Below are 21,843 nucleotides of genomic sequence, written 5' to 3' on the forward strand. Positions count from 1 at the left end.
TTGCACAAGGCAGAGAAAGGAAGTGGCATGTTCTCTGGTTTCAGATCATTTCCCCTGGGATCTCTGCCTTCATGCCCCACTGGGCCCAACAGGAAGGCAGTGCCTCAGAAAGTAAGATGCACTCTCAGCTCCAGAACTCTGAGACAAGGACAGATGTTTCCAAACACATAAGTATCTCCTGAATTCCGTGTAGAGACAGGAAAACAGCAAAAGATAAGTCAATGGAGTTTTCCCTTTTTTATTCCAGTTTTAGAGATTTTTGCTCTGCAGAGAGTTGCATTGATTTTCAAGGCAGAACTCAGACATTCCTCAGGACTTAGCTTAAACTGTGACCATGAGAACTGTTTTTGCTTCTTTAGATTTCAAGGTAGAGTGTTGTCTGCTAGGTGACATATAAAGCAAATTGCCAATGTGCATCTTTCATCAAGAAAAAATCTATAACGTCAGTTTCTTGCTTTAAAAATTAAAACTACTGCATTTGTGTTTCTATAAGTAGGTAAATGGAACATAAAATGGTAAGATTCTAATAAGTTCTAGAGAAAGCTGAAAATTCTTTTCAAGCCAGTGATCATTAAATTCGTATGCATACTGCATACTCATTGTCAGAATAGCCATTCATTTGTACATTTTCTGTGAGGCTGATCTCACTGTAGCAAGTGAACTGTCTGAAACACACTTGGTTGCATGTTTCACTGGCTGAATCTTGGAAAGAAAGGTAGTGCAGAGTAAGCAAAATATTTTTCTGAAAGAGCTACTTCAGGCTCTCATGTTAGAATGATGGAGAATCTCATAGTGTTTAATGCCGCTTGGTTAGAGTGCCTGAATTTTTTGATAGTGTCATTTTACTAGCATGTACCATTTTTACTGGCGGTGTAACTGTTAGCTGTGAAGCGGGGGGCATCTAAAGATATTTCGTACGTTCCTTCCTCTTCGTTCTGTAGGTAATACACTATCTGTGAAGCTGAGAAGAGCTCAAAGACTCTTTTTTGTTGTTTTATTAAGCAACAGTGCCAGTATCCCTTCTCTTCGCCATCCATCACAAATGCAAGTCTCTGTGACGCTTCTGTTATTTTGGCATGGCTTGCAAATAAGCTTTCTAAGAATATTGGGATATTTAGCAAGTTTTGCTATTGTATTATGGGCTACAGTTAGAAGCAGTTGTGATGTGTTCACAGAGGAAAAATTGGTGGTGTCTTTGAATGCAAGAGACCACAGTTCTGTTCCTGGCACGGCCACAGATGTCCAATGTGACCTTGAGCAGGTGCTTATTTTCCTTCCCTTGAAAATGAAAATATATTTCTCTGCCTCATAAAGTTTGAGGACAAATAAAAAAGTATTTATGAAGGACTCAGCACAATGATGAGAACCAATCAAGTTTTGAGATGGTCACTTTTAGGAGATGGGCTCTAGTGGTTTTTCAAACAAGCAGATAAATATCTTTGATACATTAGAAAAAGGGAAGGAGAAAAATAACAGGGCTTTTAATTAGTCAAATATGGATAAGCTCCTTGCAGTTTCTTTTGAGTCACAGCTTTGGAAGCTGACTTGCATATTTTTCAATTTTATTTATTTATTTATTAAGAAATGTCCTTGAGAATACAGGTGATTTTGGGAACTGTATAAATAAACAAACAGAATCAAGAAATACAAGCTTCCTTTTCCATCTCTGAGCAAAACTGCAGTTAATAATTATGAAGGGAACATCAGTCAAAAACAAGTGTGGCCTCTTCAAAATGAAATATTTTAAGCATATCTGATGGATCTGCACACTGACTGTCTTTTAAGTTATCACAGCAAATTTCAGTTCTGGTCCTTCTCTTTAAGGCATGGTATAAGGAAATGAAATTATCATGTAGACCTCTGAGTCTAGACAAGGGTGTGTGTTTGAGTTGCATAGAATCTGACTACTGCATAGTAAAACTGGTCTTTGCAAGAGACAGAGGGATCTCTGGGATGACATCAAGAGTATAATAAACTCAGGAACTAAGAAATATCTCAGAGCTTTCATTCAGGACATTCTACTGAGGAGAAATGAGATGGGGAAGTGATCCTTCTGTCAGTGATGAAAAACGCTCTGCCTGTTCAAATTCACCACCTGCCCCCTTGCCCGAAACATCTTGTGCAGTGCTTACTTTTATTTTTCCTCATTCTGTTTATTTGATGGCTGAGTGTAGGGGAATGTATATGTTTTTTTTTCTCGGAGGGTTTGCAGCTATGATGCTGACCACCACCTTATGTCTTACAGCTCACTGATGTTCCTCAGATAGTAATTGGGAAACACTAGTCCAGTACTATATGAGAACATTCTTTTGACATTACAGCAATAAAGGGGGAAATACCATTGTCAGTACGGTATGAGGAGAAATCTCTTCGGCATGCTAACATGGAAAAATTGAGGAGGAAGAGCTATCTCAATGTTTTCAATGCTGACAGAAAATTCAAGAAAGGTCTTAATTTTTCTGAACTGATTTGCTCTAGGAGAACATTAGTACATAGCAAAGGAATTAACTAACAATCAACTGTTACTGCAAAAAAATTTAATTTATATTGCTCTGTTATCTCAACCAGCATTTTTAATACCCTTCATTTCTGATAAAATAAATAATGAGTGCTGTGCAATGGGGCCATGACTTCCAGACTATGAAATGGACAGGTCCTATAGGCCTTTTGGACAGAACCTCAGCCAGGGGCAGGAACACCTCTGTGAGGTGCAGCTCATGGAGAAAGTAATAGAGAGGATAACCTGGAATCAGCAGCAGGAAAGGTCATCTTATATCAGGCCGTGAGTGGCTCTCTTTACTCCCAGCAGCTCTGCCAGCTGCTGCCTGGGGTGCTGAGTTGCGTGTTGGCATCTCTGCAAGGCGCTGTTCCAATCTGAAGCCCTAAGATGTAACTCAATCCAACTGAAAAAATGCCCCCTGTAGAGACATAGATGTGGATACCCTGGGACATGCTGTCAGAAATTCTACTTGCCTTAAGTACAGATTAATAACAGTATTTAAAACAGTGAGAAAAATCATAGAAACAGATACTACCAAAGTGCAGTGATCTGACAGACTTTCAGAGTAATTGTTACAATTGATGAGATTTGAGAAGATGAGCTTGAGCCGGGATTCCAAATCATGATAAAATAAAAGGCAGCAAAACTAAGATTTTGCTTTATCCCTTTGTGAAGACAAGGGCTAAATTTAAAATTGATTTTGAACCTCATGTTCAGATGTAGAATTATTTCCAGCTTCTAACAGTGATTTTAATTGGCAGCGTGCATCAAGTTTGTGATGCAAAAGTCTTTGGCTGTCCAAGAAAATACTCCCTTTAACCTCAGTTTTCTTTAGACAAGGCGCGTGGTGTGTTGATTAAGATTTTTCTAAACTACTGAAATCTAGCAGAGACAACGTAAAAAAAAAATAGTAGAAATGAGTGATGGAATACACTTTTCTAAAAAACAGCCACGCAAATCAGTCTATCCTCATGAATAGTCATAGACGTAAATAAGAATGTCATCAGTAAGATTCTTTGCTATGAATCTTATAGTTATATTGCTATATAGCTTGCTATATTCTTATGCTATGCTTTGCTTTTGTAGGTTTCTCTAGGAATTGCTTTCAAAAACAGAATTTGGTAGAGTGGTGTTCTTCCTATAGACATTTGAAACCTCCCATGGAGCTTAATATTAAAAAAAAAAAAAAAAAAAAAAGGAGAAGATTAAAGAAAACAAGCATAAGAGAAGTTCTAACTTATTGTTATGTTATGTGGGATTTTTCTCAACTGAGGAATAGAGGCAATGATATGAATTTGAAAGCTGCTTAGGCTTTTAGTCGTGACTCACAAAAGTACTTTTGTGTCACACTAGGATGGCGTGCATTGTTCATTGAGTTAATGCATTGTTTTTTCCTGTTTTTTATGATAGGTTATTGCTTGTGAACAACAGTATGACTACTCTTACGATGCTCGATGTGACGTATGGTCCTTGGGAATAACAGCTATTGAACTGGGGGATGGAGACCCTCCTTTATTTGACATGCATCCTGTGAAAACCCTTTTTAAAATCCCAAGGTATGGCACTAGATGGCTCTCTTGACTCACGAGTTTGTTCAAAGGTAATCTAGGCAGGAGTAAAAAAAATATTTGGTAAACGTTTTTGCTTCAAATCCTGAGAATATCTTTTTGGAAAATACACTAAAAAGGTGTAATGCTAAGAGGACTTTGTTCGGCCTGGCTTCTGCGATAATCTATGCGTAGGACCACTTGAAATGATAAATAATTACATATTTATTTTATTCTTATTTTAGAATATAAATCCATATACTATCCAGGTACCTTCTTTCAAAAGTGCATATCTTAGCTACTATTGATACAAATGTTTGTTTCAAAAGAGGAAGAAGCCAACATTTGAAACTGTAGAATAACATTTTTTAAAAGTTATCCTCCTTTCTTAGGAGACTTAGCCTAGTTTTACTGTGGAAGAAAAACACAGTTTTGATAGTGCTGTGAAGCACTCTGTCAGTTTCAGCAATCTATATTCATTATTTATTTTTTCACTTACCAAGGATGTTAAGGTGTGAAAATTTAGGTCTTCATACGTAGAAACAAAAAAGGGATTGAAATTCCCTCCATGTATATTCATGTAGATTAACTGTATTATTTCATGCAGTCTATATTTGCGTTCGTTTTGTCTTCATTTCAGTTTCATTACTTATTCTCCTGAACAAGTTAAGATTAGATTGACAGGGTAAAATAGGGTTTAACAACAGAACAATTGCAATAATAAGAGAAATATATCAAAAATTTGTCCAGCATTGATTACAGACTAGCATATACTTGTCTCTTCCACATTTTGCTGGTACAGAAAGAATCGCCACTGGCAGATAACAGTTTAAAAGCTTCAACAATGCAAGTGTTTGACCTTTTGTTATCTGCACAGTTATCACAGGCTTTTAAAATTTCTTCTGATTGCAATTTGCATTTCTGATTAGGGCTATTTATATGCAGATGCAGTTGTGTTAGGTTCTGCGTCATATAGTTATCTCCTTCTACCCAGCCTAGATGTGAACTGCCACCACTATTTCCAAAATTATTCAGACTGAAGCAGCAGTTCCTCTGGTTGCCTTTGCACAAGTGTAAAACAGGTCATGGCAATTAAGGTAGCAAGGGAGGTTTCAGATTTCTAAACCTTTTGGTTTCTATAAATTTTATCAGAGCTCAAAACAGTTTGAAAGGACAGCAGTCATGTCAATGGTATAAAGTAACAGCAAGCGATAGAAAGGTATATAGAATAGGAAATGTGGAGACTTTGAGTTGGGTATAGTTTATCTCCTCTGACTATTGCATGTCTGCAGTATCAAGGTGAAGTATCTATTTTGATTAAATAAATAATGGGTGAGTTTATTAGAATATAAAATGGTAGGAGTCTTTTAATAATTTTTAAGTCAAATGATTTCTCTCTGCTTTGCATTTTATGAGCTATAATTCTGCTACTGATAACCGTGCATTCATAAATGGACTATGATGAGTGCTGGGTGGCTTAAAGACCTGGGCAATGGGAGGCAGATCCCCCCTGGTAGTGGTTTGAAGTCAGTCCAGAGGCATGACAAATATGACCAAAAGGTGCGTTCCTCTCTTGCCGTTGTTAGACAGTTTAGAAGTAATCTTAGTACAGGTTAGGCTTTTTCTTTTGGCCAAGCCACAGATTCTTGCTTCTCATTTTCTTTTCCAAAACTTTCTCTGTATCATGTATTTGATCCAAAGTTCATCCCTGGTTTTTGGCTTTGTGCATGTACCCACATTCTAGTTTCTGACAGAGACATGCAGCGTTTCATTTCTTGATAACAGCTCTTCTTTCAGCTGTGGTTTCTTGGGGTTTGAGATGAAACTGGCAAATTAGGTTTCAGTTATTGTAAATGTACTAATATACTAAATGTTTTGATACAAAGCGACACCAAACTGTGTTGCACCGTTATAGTGAGACTGTGGCACCCTATAGTCAAGCTTTGTTTTATCTGGAAATGAAAAAAGCCACTGAGAAGAATGAACAATAAATATCATGGATTGTTGACATACTGCACATATCGAATTTCTGTGTGTTCTCCCTGGGTAATTTTTGTTGACTGAACTGATGTGACTTTAGTTTGGAGAAGAAAGGGTGAAGTTGCCATTCACAGAGAATGACACTTGGACATCACTCAGGCACAGTGTTACCTGAAATTGTGTCTTTTTTCCCTTACATGCTTGAATACAGTTGATCCATATCTTTCTATTTACACCGCTGTCTGTGTGCTAGACTGGTCTATTCTGTGTGCTGCCTATTTCTTTACGTTAGCAGAGAACTTTGCAGTAGTTTTCAAGTGTTATTGTCAAGGAGTTTTCATGAAGGCACTTAAAAATGTTCGTAATAGTGAAATTGTCTAAGCTAGACACATAAATCTGTGCATGTGTTTCCAAAGAATTCTTCCATTTGCAGATAGGGAAATAAAGTAGTTAAGTTTCTCTGTCAGTTCTTTTTTTCTTTTTTTCTTTTTTTTTTTTCGTTCCAGAGATATATCTCATTGAAAGAATCTTAAAATTCATGATTTTCCCAATAATACTTCTCAGTGCAAGCTGGAATCTGCATAGGAATGACAGGAGCTCATAGTGACAGCCCTATGAGATATCACATGAGATTGGAGGCAGGTCTGTAAGACAGCAGTTTGTAATATGGAAAGTTGTGAACCGGAACTAAGATGTTTGGTTTTTACATTCTTGGTCATTGCTCTGAGGTTCCTAGCTCTGTATTTTCATTACTGTTTTTCTTTGATAGTCCTCACATTTCTGTCCTTTAGCTTTGTTGCAGGGAAATTCAGATACTTCAGTCTCTGATCAGAGTCCTGTTTGCTGAAAGTGTTTCATTTGATGGAAGATGTCCTTAACAGGACATTGTAGATAACAAGGCCTCAGTCATGCTTCTCTCTCTCTCTCTTGCTCTCTCCCTGTTTCCTCAACCTAAGCAGCAACTGTCTTGTCTGATTGCTTTGCCTTTCTGAAAAAAGAACATGACTTGTGCTTTCTTATTTACACAGTTCTTTTCTCTGCATCCTCTTCAGGGTAAGGATTTTATTGCAAGGATTCTAGTGAAAGGCCGGTAAATGTCTGTTAGAGGAACAGCATTACTTGAAAGACTGCAAACAGATGTGTTATTCCCTGTCCTCCATTTTTAGTGTGTCTTGCGCTGTAACTACAAGCTGCCTACAGTACAAAATGGGTGATGATGTATATGCACTGATGAACTATGAACTAACGGTGATTCTTGGCCAGAATCAGACACAAATATGCTCTTTCTCGTATCAAGATTTCCGTCTTGCTGCTACCAGATGGCCCTGTGCGAACAGAGCAATGAAAATGTTTCCTTTTCCTTGAGTCCAACAGTATAAAATGTCATTAGAGATTAAACTTACCTCAACAAGGTGTCCAGATTTCAGAGGGCAGATGAGCACTCAGAATTTGCTGAGTGTCTCAAGCTGGGCACGAAAAATAGGTGACCCCACTGTGCTGCACTCCTCTGAAAACCTGACGAGGAAATTTACAGTAGGAGATGCTGGATGCTGAGCACTTTTGAAAATACTGTATTTTTTTAAGGTGTCTAAGTATGAACTTCTATTTTTGATAATATGGTCTGAACTGTGGGTGATGCTTGAGTACCTTCCAGTGGTTAACCACTTCTCTTGCATTACAGAGAGTAGTGCCTGTAGCAAATAGCTGATAGCCAAAATGGAGTGAAGAAAAAAATGGCAGCTAAATTTTTAGTCAGATGTTTCATTACACACTATCCTTCTGAGCCCTAATTTTTGTCTGTGTTGCACAGGTTTGGAAGAGGAAAGGATACATGTTCATGGACTAATGCAGATTTTAAAAGACCTTTTTCACTCATGAACATTTATATGAATGTGCAGTGTCATGGAAACAGTTTTGATGCCACATGCATGAGTGTTAGTCTTAAAACTTAAATGAGAAGAAAGCATTATGTTAGAGCAAATGTTAATGTTGTTTTTCAATGATGTACACATTCTGCCTCATCAAAATGAATTCTTGGACCTAACTCATAAATCTCCAGAAGAGGGACCTCCAATGCCTACAGACAGAGATAAATCATACTGAGAAGACACTGAACCATGAAATGATTCTGTTAACATGTCATCTGTCTGGAGTACATTTTCAAATCTTCAACAGAAGGGTCTAAATTATGAAAGGAAGGTGGCCTAGCAAAGCTGGTAATTTGGGAGTTGTTACTTTTAACCTCTTCCATCTGTTGCCACAACTTAGGTGTGTTTGTTTTGGCTAAATACGGCGACGTAAAATATTGTCAAATGCTGACTACCATTAGACCTAAGCTTTTTAAAATAAAACAGGCCCATAAATTCTTCATACCATGTTATCTCATGACAAGTGTTACATCATATCAGTACTGTCTCTTAAGTTAGCAGTGATTTGTAATTTTGAAAAGAAAAGCAATAGCTGTGATACGTAATGTGACAAATGAGATAAATATTGTACTTTGTAGTCTGGAAAGTGTTGGTGTGTAAACCAGTGCAACACAGAATTCAGACCAAGTTGTATACATCCTGTGTTTCAGGACCTGTCTCTTCACTTTCTGTTTATAGGGAGGTGGTAAATTAAGAGCAGTTTTCTAGGCTACACTGATAGATGACACTAAAGGAACCTGAACCAAATTCCCTTCCCACAGATGTATCAATCAGGTTTTGCTCTTCTGAAGACAGTAGAAAGCACCTGTTTTAAAACTGACTGTTGATAAGAAATGGATATCTAATTTTCTTACTCACAAAAATAAAAAAATAATTACACTTCATTAATTCATGTTAAATAGCCAGGAGTGAGGTGGAGCTGAGCTAGTGAGTACCCCATTGGATGGTGTGTAGTGCTTCACCTGCACACTGTGTTGTGACCTGAAGTTCTTGGGAGTGCCTGTTAGTTTGAGTTTAGTGATGCTGGACTGCTTCAGGAGCCGACCTGGCTCTAGCAGAACCAACTCTGGTATCTCCGCTTCCTACCCCATCACCACTTCAACTTCCAGGTAGTTCACAGATAGGCAATCTGAATACCTTTGTACTCTCCATGCAGACATTCACTTTGTCATTAATATTGGTAATGCTCTCTGAGGAGGTTCTGTGAGACTGCCCAGTTATTGTCATTTTTAAGGTAGGTTAATGTGAAGAGACAGAATAGACCTGTTTATTTTAATAGATAGTATGACTGTGTGTCTGTTATTTTAGTTAGAGGTGCCAAAGTATTTGTGCCTTTCCTTTGCCTTGTTGCATATGGTGTGAAGCACCTGGTGTACTACAGGTAGTTTCTTCCATTTGGACAGGTGAAAACAGTTTAGGGGACACTAGTCTTTGAGGTTAACATTATGTTAACATTTTCTAACATAGCCTTTCATATTGCAGGTGGCTCTACTGACCTTTTTTGTAATTTTGCCACCAGCATTAATACTGATGTTTCATGTAGTCTACGCTTTGACTTCTGCTACATGGAACAGTAAAGGAATACTACAACTATGAGTTATAGGACGATAAAGCTTAAGTTGATTGCTTTTGTGAAACAAAAGCCGAAAGAATTAATAGAATTGTAGTTATTTAAAATCAATTGTTTGAAATAATTAAAGAAACATGCTTACTGTAGTCTTATGATGAATAATTTGGTGGCAGGTATACAAGTTTCACAGCATGTTGTTTGTATTCTAATAGGTACGTGAAAAGCAGTGTTACTAAATTACTTCAAAGGACCAGATTCTGCCCATGAGTATAGGCAGGGCATTGTAATCTCAATAAAAGCTGTGTATACATGTCTGAGGAACAGTTTTTCCTTTAGACATTATTTTGTTGTTTGATACATTGGGTTTTTATTTGCTTGTGGTTGTATTTTTACAAAAAATCCCAAATTTTAAGAATGTGAGCTGATATGTCACACCTAGGAGTACTGTAGAAATATCTAATGAGTAGAAACACAATGTCATCATGGTCCTTCTTGACTGGTATATGAATTGCAAAGGGATTCAAGAATAGAGGATCTTGCTGCAGGAATAAAAGAATACAGATCTGAGATCGACGATTGGGGAAACCCGTACAAGTTCTCCGGTGGGTTACAGACTCCCTATATAACTTTGGACAAGTCAAACATGACTAGATTTTCAAAATTACTAAGGTGCTTTGATGTGCTGCTAGGTAGCTAGTGGAATTTTCCAAGAACACTTACGTGTTTCACTTCCTTTGAAACTCTTCTTATCACTGTTCTGTGTTTGATTGTTCAGAAGAGTTCAGGATCACTGATTTCAAAGAAGGTGAGCCACTGAGGTATTTTTGAAAATCTCGCTAAATGCTTGTGTTCATCTATGTCTTCTTTACTGTGTGTTTTAGGGGTTCTTGGCGGAACTTTTCTAAAGCTTTAAAACCCTTCCTTGGTACTTTCTTGGTGGACAGAAGATCTGATGTGAGGTTAAAATTTGTTTTTCTCTGTAGGCAACCCCAGTGACCTTCTATGTTCCATCACATGGAGATAAGGAATGTGAAAATATTGGCAGAAGGGGGTTGCTGGCTCTAGTGGGTGGTGTGCTACCACATGTTTTCCACAGTGATGCAATTCTAAATTCCCATTTCATTATTCAATAAGACAAGGAGTGAGGTGGGTGAATGTCTTGGCCTTTTGTGTAATCTGGCAAAGCATGTATTCCATGGAAAAAGAGTTTTGTGCTATGAGGACAAGATATCTTAATGTTGTTACTATCACGTTGTATCACAGTTTGCAACATTCTGAAAACATGCCGTATCAGGGACTCTGCCCTTACAAAGATGTATAGGAAATTATTCCTTACCAAGCCATATCAAACAGCTATATGAAACAGTAAAAGTCAAATACATCCTAGGGTTTAAATATCAGAATTAAGTAGATTTACACCACGGTTGAACTGAGCAATGAGTTGCTGGTAGTAGAGTTATCTTCATTACACCATCTGTGTCTTAAAAGCGAAAAGAGCAGTTTGTGCCTAAGCCAATATCAAACATATTTATGGGTAATTGCTCTTTTAAGTCTGGCAGTAGATCTAAAAATGGAAGTGTATGCAGTTAGCAGCCATATCGTAGCAAAATGGTGTCTGTTTCCCATGCCTTATGCTATTATACGTTATATCATTTTAATATATTTGAAAAAATGGTAAAATAGTATAAACACTTTTTGTATAGTACATGAGGCAGTAGAGAATCAGCCCTAAAATTAAATCTAGCAGTTTCCCTCTCTTTCCTTACTTCAGTTATCACATCAACAATTACATAGTATATATGTTTCCTCATGGATTTTGTCTCTCTAATCCTTTTCATAAATTGCATATGAATAGATTTTGATTTTACAGATGCATTCTTTGTTCAGATGCATTCACAGCCTAATTTCAGCAAGTAATTCATGCTCCATGGCTTGTTCCTGAGTAGTCTGTTGTAAGCATTTAGTATTTCAGCTATTAGGATAGACTTTGCCTGCACAGTATGTTGCTGCTTCTTGATTGGTTAAGATGCTCTCCTCCAAATTGGTTTCTAGCAAATACATGCAATTACAAAAATAAGAGCATTTTTTTATATATGTATTCCGCAATGTTTATTTAAAACAGACTGTTTTAGCAAGTATTCCTGACAGATTTGTTGCTAGAACATTCATGGGGATTACTTATGGAAGAGATAAATTGTATGCAGCTTAAATGAATTCATTGAGAAACTCAGATGAATAATCATGAAAATAAGCATGCCCAGCTATCAGCCATTTTCTGTACAAACGGAAAAAAAATCATCTCCAATATTCTGTTTCGTTCTCCGTGCTGCACTTTAACCTTCTCAGAACTTTAGGTAGAAGCTGAGATGCCCGACAGGTGTTTTTAGTGACTCCATTTGCACTTCATTTCATGCATTAAATGCACATAAACTATTTTAGTCAACCGGTTTCTAGAGTAAATTATTACTTTTCAAAATCCATTGCATAAGTAACAGCAGACTGCTAAGATACAGTAAGTGCTATTTTGTTTTGCTCTAGTGGAAAATTTCATGCTGACAAGGTCAAGCCCTGCAGTCAGAGAGCAGTCAAGTGATGAAAGGCAAATCCAGCACAAGGAGAAGTGGTAGATGAACATCTACTAACTGTTGTCTCCTTCAAGACAAAGGAGGATTTGAGATGTGGCTTAGCTAAATTTAAGGCATTGAGCTGAGCTGCAAAATCTTGCTTTTATAAACTAAAAGTTATATTGCTTTTAGTATGTTTTCAGAACTGCCCACCTTTACATGGCAATTCATATGGAACTACAGTAGTTAACAGTGTTGTCGGTAGTTGTCCTCAGGCAGTAAAATACTCTGAGGGCAACAGAATAGTCATTACCAACAGTAATTACTGATTTTAAGGAGATTCTTACTATGGTGCATGGTAAACTAGAGGTTGTAATGGAGAAGATGTAGCATGGCTGAATTTTTCTTTTGTGCAGGGAAATACTTGTGCTCTGCATTTAAAATGAGTTTGAAGACAGGGTGGGAAAATCAGTCAGTTATAAATAGTTAACAGCCAATTTTCCACCATTCAGCCGAGAGAACAGCTTCCTTCCAGGTAGATGATTCACATGTAATATTGCTTTGCAGTAAGATATTTGCTGTTCAGATATTTTTATATGATTGATTAATATACTTTGTTATGGAAATAGATCCCTAGGATAAAAATAATTGAGATAATCTAGGAGTCGAATTGCTCAGTAAAGAACTAGGTAGCTACATTTTCAACATATAAATCTACATCATTACCAGAGGTTGCTGAGAGGCTGCTGATGCCTTATTAGATAAGGTTTAGATAGATTACTTGCAGCGCTAAACAATTTACTGAGAACAGAAAATGGACTTCCGATATAGTCTAGAAATGAAACATCACAATTATTTGAGATACTCTGTAACCTTGGAAACAATTGGGAGCAGTGACATCAGCAACAATTATGTGCAATTTTTATCTTTAGTTTATCACCAAGGTAACCAGAGCAGGTTTCCCTGCTTGAAATTTTAAGAATGTCTTGGTTCAGTATAAAGTGAGCATGCACGAAGCAGGCATTTAGTCTGCTAAAATTGCACTGTTTCCCTTTTAAAATGCTCCATTAGGATTTAAATTATGTAAACTCATCCCTTTTTTTTCCTCTCTGAAACAGCTGCAAGCAAATGAAGCCTTAGTTATTGTGCTAAATTCTCTGAATACTGGAAAAAATGAAAACACTGAATTCCTTTTGCTGGCTACAAACACCAAGTATTGCCTTGATGTTTTATTTCCACTATTTAAAAAACTAAACCACAAGCAACTGTCCATAGAGGCTGCAAATTGCACTATAGTGCTTTGGCGGGGACTCACCCACAGTTGAGGACAGATGGCGTTCCCACATCTAACTTCCTTTAGGGAAGCTTTGCAATAAAGTCTAGGTTCACAAGCAACTTGCAGACAGTGCTGCCTGAGGAGTACACTGGATCACTGTTTTCCCTAGACTCCCAGGCCACGAGACCTCCTTAGCCAGTCTGCCTTGTGGCTATGCCAGTCAAGAACGGCCTGGCATGATATCTATCTTCATACCTGCTCTGGAGGGACTTTTTAGTACATTGGGCCTTGGAGAAGGTAGTGTTTGAATTGAAGCCTTGCCGTGTGGTAGAAAAGCCTGTAGTCCCCTTCACCATTGCTAGATGATAGGAAAGATATGTGGGGTTGGAGCCATAATGCTAAGGGGGGGAATGTTCAGACCACAATGTCTCTCATCTGTGCATGGCTCAATTTTAGAGGGCGTCATTTTAATAGTGAGTAGTGATAATCCGTATCTTTCATGCATGGAGGTAAAAGGGGATATGCAAAGGAGTTGCTTTTTTGTTTAACTCTGAAACAAACTTTCAGGTTAAAGCCACATTACTTAGCAGCTTAGGAACATATGTATGGATTTGAGTTCCTAAAACTTGCAGATTTTACCTGTGAGGTCTACTTTGTGGAACACGAGTCACTTTTTTGTACGCACATTTACCAATAAGTTGCTGCACGCATGAAGTGCACACTTATATTCTAGTGAGTTGTGCACTCAGCTTATGATTTTGCAGGGCAGTCGATGCACAGGCAGCTTTCTATACTTGTACCTTGCAGATGCAAGTTAGAACTTGATGTTAAGGAACATAATACAATTCTGTTCTTGTATCGAATGCTATCCTAAAGAAGTGAAACTACATTTTAAACTGTTAACCCTGTGGGTTTCCAAAATATACTTCATAGTCTGTGACTGATGTTGTGGTTCAGTAGTCCACATCAATTGAGCCAAGAAAGTTAAATTAGATTTTTGCCTAAAAAAGATAATCCCCTCATATACTTTGGTACTGCAGAGAGAATAAGGTGCACACTACCAAAGCCTTTCATGGGATGTAATCAAAAAGCAGATGCCTTTCTCAGGAAATAGAATATTGATGTTCATGTTTGTGAAGGAATTAATTTACTGAGTGATAGAAGCAGGAGAAAGTGAAAACCAAACTTTTTGGATACTAGTCACATTCTAATGAGATTGTAATTATCTTTAAGATTGTAATGAATGTGCACAGGTTTTTTTATTTTCATAATAAATAGTCCCTAAATGCCTGTATGCTTTGACCTCTGAGGTAATATTCAGAAATATGCAATAACAAGTAATCACACTATTTGCAAACATACTTGGTGAAGGAGCTGTGCTTTGAAAGGTATTGATTTGCTTGCAACAGTTATCAGTTTGATTAATGTTAACATTCTATGCAGTATATTTAATCATTACTCATGATTAGTGTGGTAACAATGCACTGGGCATATCTACACATTTACTATTAACAATTATTTTCTTATATTTCTTTCCTATCGCAGGTGTAATCATAAGTTAGAACTCATAAAAATATTAAAGAAAAATTTATTGGTGTAGACATTGGTTATAAGTCTTGATAACTGCAGTATTCAGGGAGTTAATAATGAGTTCAGTGGGTTTATTTTAGGATAATGAAAGCCCTAGCACATTTAGATTACAGATGTGTTGCACCTTCTCTCAAGAATCCTTTCAGGAGATGCAAGTTTTCGTCACTGTGGTAGGGTCAAGAATTCCTAGGTAAGCCATCAAATACTGCATTCTGCATTGGGAGACCAGATTTTGCATACAAACAAACAGAAATGTGGTCAGAATAAATGACTGTTGGATGGTAGATTGCCAGAGGTTTAGTAGCGTTGTGTGAAGAAGAATGACCTAAGAATCTTTGCTGATAATTGACTGAAAATGAATTCCCACTGACTGGATAAAGCCCTGAACAACCTGGTCTGAACCCATAGCTGACCCTGCTCTGAGCAAGAGGTTGGACTAGAGACCTCCTGCAGTCCTTTCTAACCTGCGTTAGTCTGTGATTCTGTGCTGTGGTGAAAAGATTCACTCACCATGCAGGTGTACAAGGAGGATTCAAGGAATATACATGTTACTTCACTTATTTATCCGGTCCTAATGACACAGTTGCTGGACTAACTTGTCTGATGTTGTTGATAACCCATTAAAAAATGGCATTGAATGATTGGGGAAGGCTCATACAAAAGGTTTAAAAATAGCTGAGAAGACAGATATAAAAGGTAATAGAATTGATCAAAACCAAATGAATTTTCCAGGAGAATTGCAATTTTTTAAAGAAAATTATGTTTGTTTTGCTGAAAAAGATTGTCAAAATTTTTATAGTTTATCCAAGAGAAAGTTAGAGGCAGCTTGAGCATAGCCTTTTATAGGGGTAGAAGGTATTTAAGACTGGCACTTTACTGGGCAAATGATAAGATCTAGTGACTGAAAATTGTATGTAGAAAATTTAAAGAGGAAATGCAACATCATTTTATTTTGGGGAAGAGTAATTTAACATTGGTGCATATTCTGAGGGACAAGGTGGCTTTTCTTCGCTTGCATCGTAAATCTGACATTAAGTATGTTTGTTCACAAAGTGCTCTTCATCAGCCAGAATCTGTTGGATATAATGCAAAAAATGTTAGGCTGTATAGCTTGGTACAAAATCACATTACAAATTACAGATGGTGGTAGCGGTCCATTCTAGTCTTACAACTAGGAGTCTTCGTAAATATAGTTGCTTAAAATATCATCAGAAGTGTAGATCTTGTATCTAGGAGAGAACTGATAGCTTTTGTTATTGCCTGACAGCCTAGCTGTAGTACCATCTGAAGCATTTCTTGGAGGTAGGACACAGCGCTGCCTTTTGCAGTATGAACGTAGAAGAAGAAAGTCTAACTTAGACTGTGGCTGTAAAATGAGACGCGTGTTAAAGTGGTGAAATAATTATGTCTGTGGGAGCAGGGGGAGCCTGTATGAGAGCTACTTTTGTTATACTTTTGGAAAGGGAGTGCTCATGTTTTTTTCTGTGCAAACCTCTGCAAATAACCTATGACAGGAGGAAGGCGAGAGACAGGAACTTCTCTCCTCTTGAGAAGGTTGATATCTGTGTTTTGGCATCCAGCAGCACAGTGACTGGGGAAGATCAGGACAAAAACTATTTTATCAGCTTTCATCTTTCTACTAGGCTAGATAAAGTGATTTGATGTTACACATTTTAGTTTGATTAAATTAACCAAAATGCAAGTTTTAGGTTTCTTCATTTACAATATAGATTATACCAGATTCCCTCTTATCAGCCTATTCACATATTAGAAGCAAGTGTTGGGTAGGGATGTTGTGAATTACAATAAGGTAGCTTTATTGGACAAGTTGACAAACTATGGTCTGTTGCCAGTGTGCAAACGCGTCAAAGTTTTACAGGCAGCTCCTTCTTGAACTGTCCAGGGAAGCAAGAAAAAACAGAAAATGCCATACACTGCAACAAAAAAACAAAAGCAGAGAACTGACTTGATGAAAGTGTAATTTTCTTCTATGTTTAGCTACATGCTATTTGAAGTTGAGTGCTCATGTCATGTCAACATATATATATATATATCTCCTCTTAGTTCCTTTTAATTAATTACTGGGAGAAAATTTAGGAAGGAAGATAGGTTTGTGTTCCATATTATTTAGTACAATTTTATCGCTATAAATGTATTTTACTTCTCAGATGGCTTATTTCAAAGATTTTATTTTTTAATTCTTTGGGTGTTCTCAATGCTTACTGCTATTGTATGGTTTTGATTAATGTCCGTGGAAGATGAAATCCTTTCCCAGTTGAAGTCAGTGGCAAAAATCTATTCATTTTTTTAGGGCACCCAGATTTCAGCTGAAGTTTTGCTTCTGTAGTTTGAACAACATGCTTATCCCATAGCTGCTACTTTATTCTAATGTTTCCCTCCTGTCCATTCTTGCACCTCTAGCTACCTTGCAGTTATCCATTCCTGGATACCAGAGTCTGTCATGTGGTAATCTAGCTTTTGGGTTAGTCACAATCTGTCTTCAAAAATTACCTTTTTACCAATCTGTATTGTCCTCCTTTCTGTTTCCTAGATTATATCCTTGGTTATTTTCTTGTTTGATCTCCCCCGACCAAATATCCATGCTCTCATACCCATACCGAATAACTTATGTCAGCTCTCTTCTGTATGCCAGACATGCTTCACTATGCTGCTTTAAGTATTTTAATCATCTCCCCTCTCACCTTCTTGCTTTCTCACTTCTGTCCTTTTCAGTCCCATCGAAGTGTTTAGTGAAGGTGCTTGTGGGTTTTGTTTTGAGAGAATATCTTATTTTTGCCTTTTTTGGGTTTAGTTTTACTTGCCTTCATCATCCTTTTTGTCTCTCATTTGCATCTTTTCCTTTTCTCACTTCGTTACTCCTTTAGAGGTTTTTCCCATTCTTGGCATTGTCTTTTCTTTCCTTTTGCCAGGATGTTGCCTCTTAACATTCAGAACGCTCCCTTTTCATATGTCTGTCATTTACCATTGCTCCTTTCAACTCTTCTTTTCTCTGGATGTGTTAACTACTCACAAGTTCCATGACAGGAATTTTCTTTTTTTAGTATTTCAGCTTTGTCGTTTGTTTTTTTGTCTGTCATTGCAACACTAATTGCTTTGTCACACTTTTCCCCCTATCCTTAGTGTTTTCTGTCTTAAATTTATTTTAGCTACCTTTATCCCTTCCCAGATTCCCTAGTTCATGTGAGTCAATATCTTTCCCATATTATTTTCCACTGTCTGCCCAGTTGTTTCAAGAGACAGGTGAGTTTTAAATTAGCTTCTTACAGGCTTATTGGGATACTGTTTTATAGCTATCCATGTTATTTAGTTCTGCCTAAGAGAGAAGGTGTATTTGAATTGCTGTCATGAGACGCTCTTTATAAGGAATAGTCTTCATACACATTGTATTGTGCTTAATACTTTTCACTCCAGTTGTGATCTCGAAGGATTCCTACGTAATACCATTAAAAAAAAAAAAGCAGACAAAAATTCAAGTGTTTTAAAAAAAGTTTATTTGAAGGTTTGAATAGGAGAGAAAAGGATTAAATTCCATTCTCTGTTCAGTCATCACACTCAGAAGGCGCATTACCTTAAAAAAATTCCTTTTTAAAAAAAATGCTATTCTTACACATCCTGTATGTTTCTTTATGCTGCAGCATTTAGCCCAGTATACACTCAGCCTATTACTTCAGAATTTTTATTATACAACTCCTAATGGTCCATCATTAACTAATATGTTACTTTTGTAAGTATTTATTTCAGAACCAGACTGTTTGGCTGTCAGAATAATACCTGTCACTTGTTGCCACTATTTTTACAAGGCTATGCACCAGACTAAAGAGAGTAAGGGAAGTTTGAGTCTTAAAAAAGTATGAATAAAGAGTAATCCATGTTTCCTGTTGAAAGTGCAGAGTCTAGGCGCTTGTTTCTGTCAACCGTAATAATTGAATTCCATGTTTTATACCAGTTATATCAAACACGTATTAATAAGCTTATTTTATAGGGTTGCTGTTGTGTTTATTTGTATTTCTGGAGAGCCTCAACTAAGAAGAGGTTCTATTGTGTGAAATGGTAGAATAAAAAAAAGTCTTCCCTGTTAGAAATAAGAGCTAAATTGATCAGACAAAGAAATGGAGGTGAAGAAGCAGCACAAGCAGCAAAAAAAATTGCCCAGTATCTCATAGCACTTTACTAGCAGAGCTAGTCAGAACAGAAGATGTTGTCTTCTGACTCCTCATTTAGTATTGAAGCTGCTTTGCCAGGATGGAAATGTTTCTGGGGTGTATTTTTGGTCCCTGAAATCAGAGAGGCAAATAACCCTGGGTCAGGCTGGTCTTACTTCTGTTGTACCACATCCTTAATTGTTCTCACCATTTCTTGCTTCTTCCCCTTGCATTTTCCTGTTAACTGTACCTTACTATTCTTGTATTAACTACTTTTCTGAAATATCAAAGGCCTTTTGCTTATGTTAGTCATAAAAGTCATGTCAAATTTAGTCTTCCTGGACACAAATATGTTGCTGTTGCTGGCAGTTTACTATCAACAGATATCAACAGATTATGAGTCAGGGTACTGAGATTAATTTGGTATTTGTAAACTATTGCAAAATCGTCATCGTTTCTCAAAAACAAGATGAAGGATCTCAGATGTCTGATGCTGCTTCTACTCTCTTGCCAAAAGTTCTGGCTAGTGGCTTCTCAGAAGTCCATCAAGATGCCTTTGAGGCCCAGTGAGCCTAAGATAAGCACAAACCTTTTCAGATTCTGGAAAGCACCACAGGGGATGACTCATGTTTCAGTGTGTGGACAACTTGCCCCTTTTGGTGTTGGCTAGTCTGATAGTCAGGACAGTCTCACAGAATTCTGACCATCCAAGGGCATAAAATTCCTATTTTGTATAGTCTTGGCTAAAGAACAAAGGAAAGAGGAGGATTCTGGTCCTCTCCACCAACCTTAAGTTCATCCTTTTTTTTCCTGCATAGTGACCAAACTCTGTCCCAAAGCTGATGACTGGCAGTGTAAATGCACATTATTTTTTCTGTATTTGCAATATCTCTTAACAGTTAAAAACCAAAACTTAGGAAAATGTTGAAACAGATTGCTAAATCCCCTGAGAAGTTGAAATGTCATGGTTTTGAAATAAAATACACAGGTAGGATAATTATAAATGAAAATACTATCTCAACGATGCTGTGTACAGATCAAAGCAACAGGAATTTTTATCAACAGCCTCACAAAAACCTTTACTTGGTCAAGGACTGGTTGTTTTCTTTGGTGCATTGAAACACGGGTTTAGCATGATGTTTTTGGATGAAACTTTTTTTAAACTACAAATTGGCAGTGTAGGATAATGAGAAGTACTACTAAATGTATTAAATGATGTCACTGGAACTGGAATGCTTTGCGTGAAAGGTTCCTCTGTGGAAGGAAGCTGGGTCCAAGCTTGCCCCCTCCGTTTTTTTCTTTGCTTCTCTAAAGAAGCAGAAGTATTTCTCTGACAAAGCAGAAATGAATTGGATGACCCTAATCACATTTTTGCCAATGCTTTTGGAAGGGAGAGGGAAAGGATGTTTGGCTGCTCATGTGGTGAAATGAACAATAAGTTAGTGTGTTCCTGTGAGCAACCTGTTCTAGTTGATCTGGCTTTGAGCAGGGCAGTTAGATTAGATGATCTCTAGAGGTGCCTTCCAACCTCAGCCATTCTGTGACCTTGTGAAACAAGTCTCCTTTTCATGGAAATAACTTGGTGAAAATACTGGACTCTTGGTGGGAAAAGAGGGCCCTGAAAAAAAGCATCTCAGCCCATTGGAAGATCAGAGGGACCCTGTGTTACCTTGCGTGTCCAAGACAGTGTAAAGCTTGTTGGCAAACTGATCGTGGTACTGATGGGGCCTAACCTCGTGTATAGGGGTGTCCCAGGTAAACATAGGTCTCAGCAGGAGCACAGAATTGTGGGACCTGGGCAGGTTATGTGCAAGACTCCAAATAGTCTAGTTTTTCTATGGTTAGAAAAACTAACCTCCTCCTCCTCTTAGGAGATGATTTGTAGCATCCCTATTACTTTTCCTCTCACTGAGTCAACTTCAGTCAGCTTTCCAAGAGTGTGTCTGCTCCATTGGGCAGCGTCTTCAGCCAGGTGGCCTACTTTACGCCTCTTGCTGGCTGATGGGCTTTGGGAGTTTGTAACACGTACAGTGCAGGAGGACTTGCTCTTACAAATCTGTGAGATTTGCACTTTTGCATCCTAACAGATATTTTATTTTCCAATACAATTCTACAAATATGCAGTGTAATTGCAATACTTTAATATTCTAGCTGCAGGAGTACAGCGTCTAGACGACACCATATGTATTTCAGTCAGGCACAGAAGTATTACTGTCCCATTTTTCTCTGGCAGTTGACATTCTCCTGCTTTGCAAATTCACAGAGCCATGGTTTTAATAGAAAAGCAAAATACTACATTGCAGTAAAGATGTGAACTGATTATAAATAAAAATCTCTACCACTACTTCCTCTATTTCAATTACTGCTGTTAATTTCAGATACCTCCTTAACTCTTTGAAACTTTTGTGAATAAATGAAATAACAAAGCATAATTATAATTGGATTATGCTAAATATCTCTTTTGAATCTTGACCACTGGAAAGCAAAACTGTGTGTGTTCACCTGCATCCAAAGGTATTTGTGAAATAAAATACTTGTTTCTTTCTCAGTGAAGCCAGAAACTGAAACTGGAAACTGAAGAGTAAATGACAGAAATAAATGATGCCTTTTCAGGTACTGAAAAAGGCTAATGAAACCTTGGAGCTGCCAAATCAGACTGAAACCAGTAGCCTGTGAATTGCCATGTTCAAGGGAAAAAGTCAAAGATAATCCAGATGTTCCCAAG

The 21,843-nt window shown here is 37.5% G+C and overlaps 1 protein-coding gene across 1 annotated transcript in view; it reads left to right on the top strand.

Moving 5' to 3' along the window:
* Window positions 1-21,843, top strand: part of MYO3B (myosin IIIB) — a 223,968-nt gene that overhangs the window by 50,710 nt on the left and 151,415 nt on the right. Inside the window, exon 10 of the mRNA XM_064514931.1 lies at window positions 3,911-4,056. Within this exon, the coding sequence (XP_064371001.1) occupies window positions 3,911-4,056 (146 nt within the window). The remainder of the gene's footprint in view (window positions 1-3,910; window positions 4,057-21,843) is intronic.

The sequence above is a fragment of the Dromaius novaehollandiae genome, chromosome 7 (genome assembly GCF_036370855.1).
Source record: "Dromaius novaehollandiae isolate bDroNov1 chromosome 7, bDroNov1.hap1, whole genome shotgun sequence".
NCBI lineage: Eukaryota > Metazoa > Chordata > Aves > Casuariiformes > Dromaiidae > Dromaius > Dromaius novaehollandiae.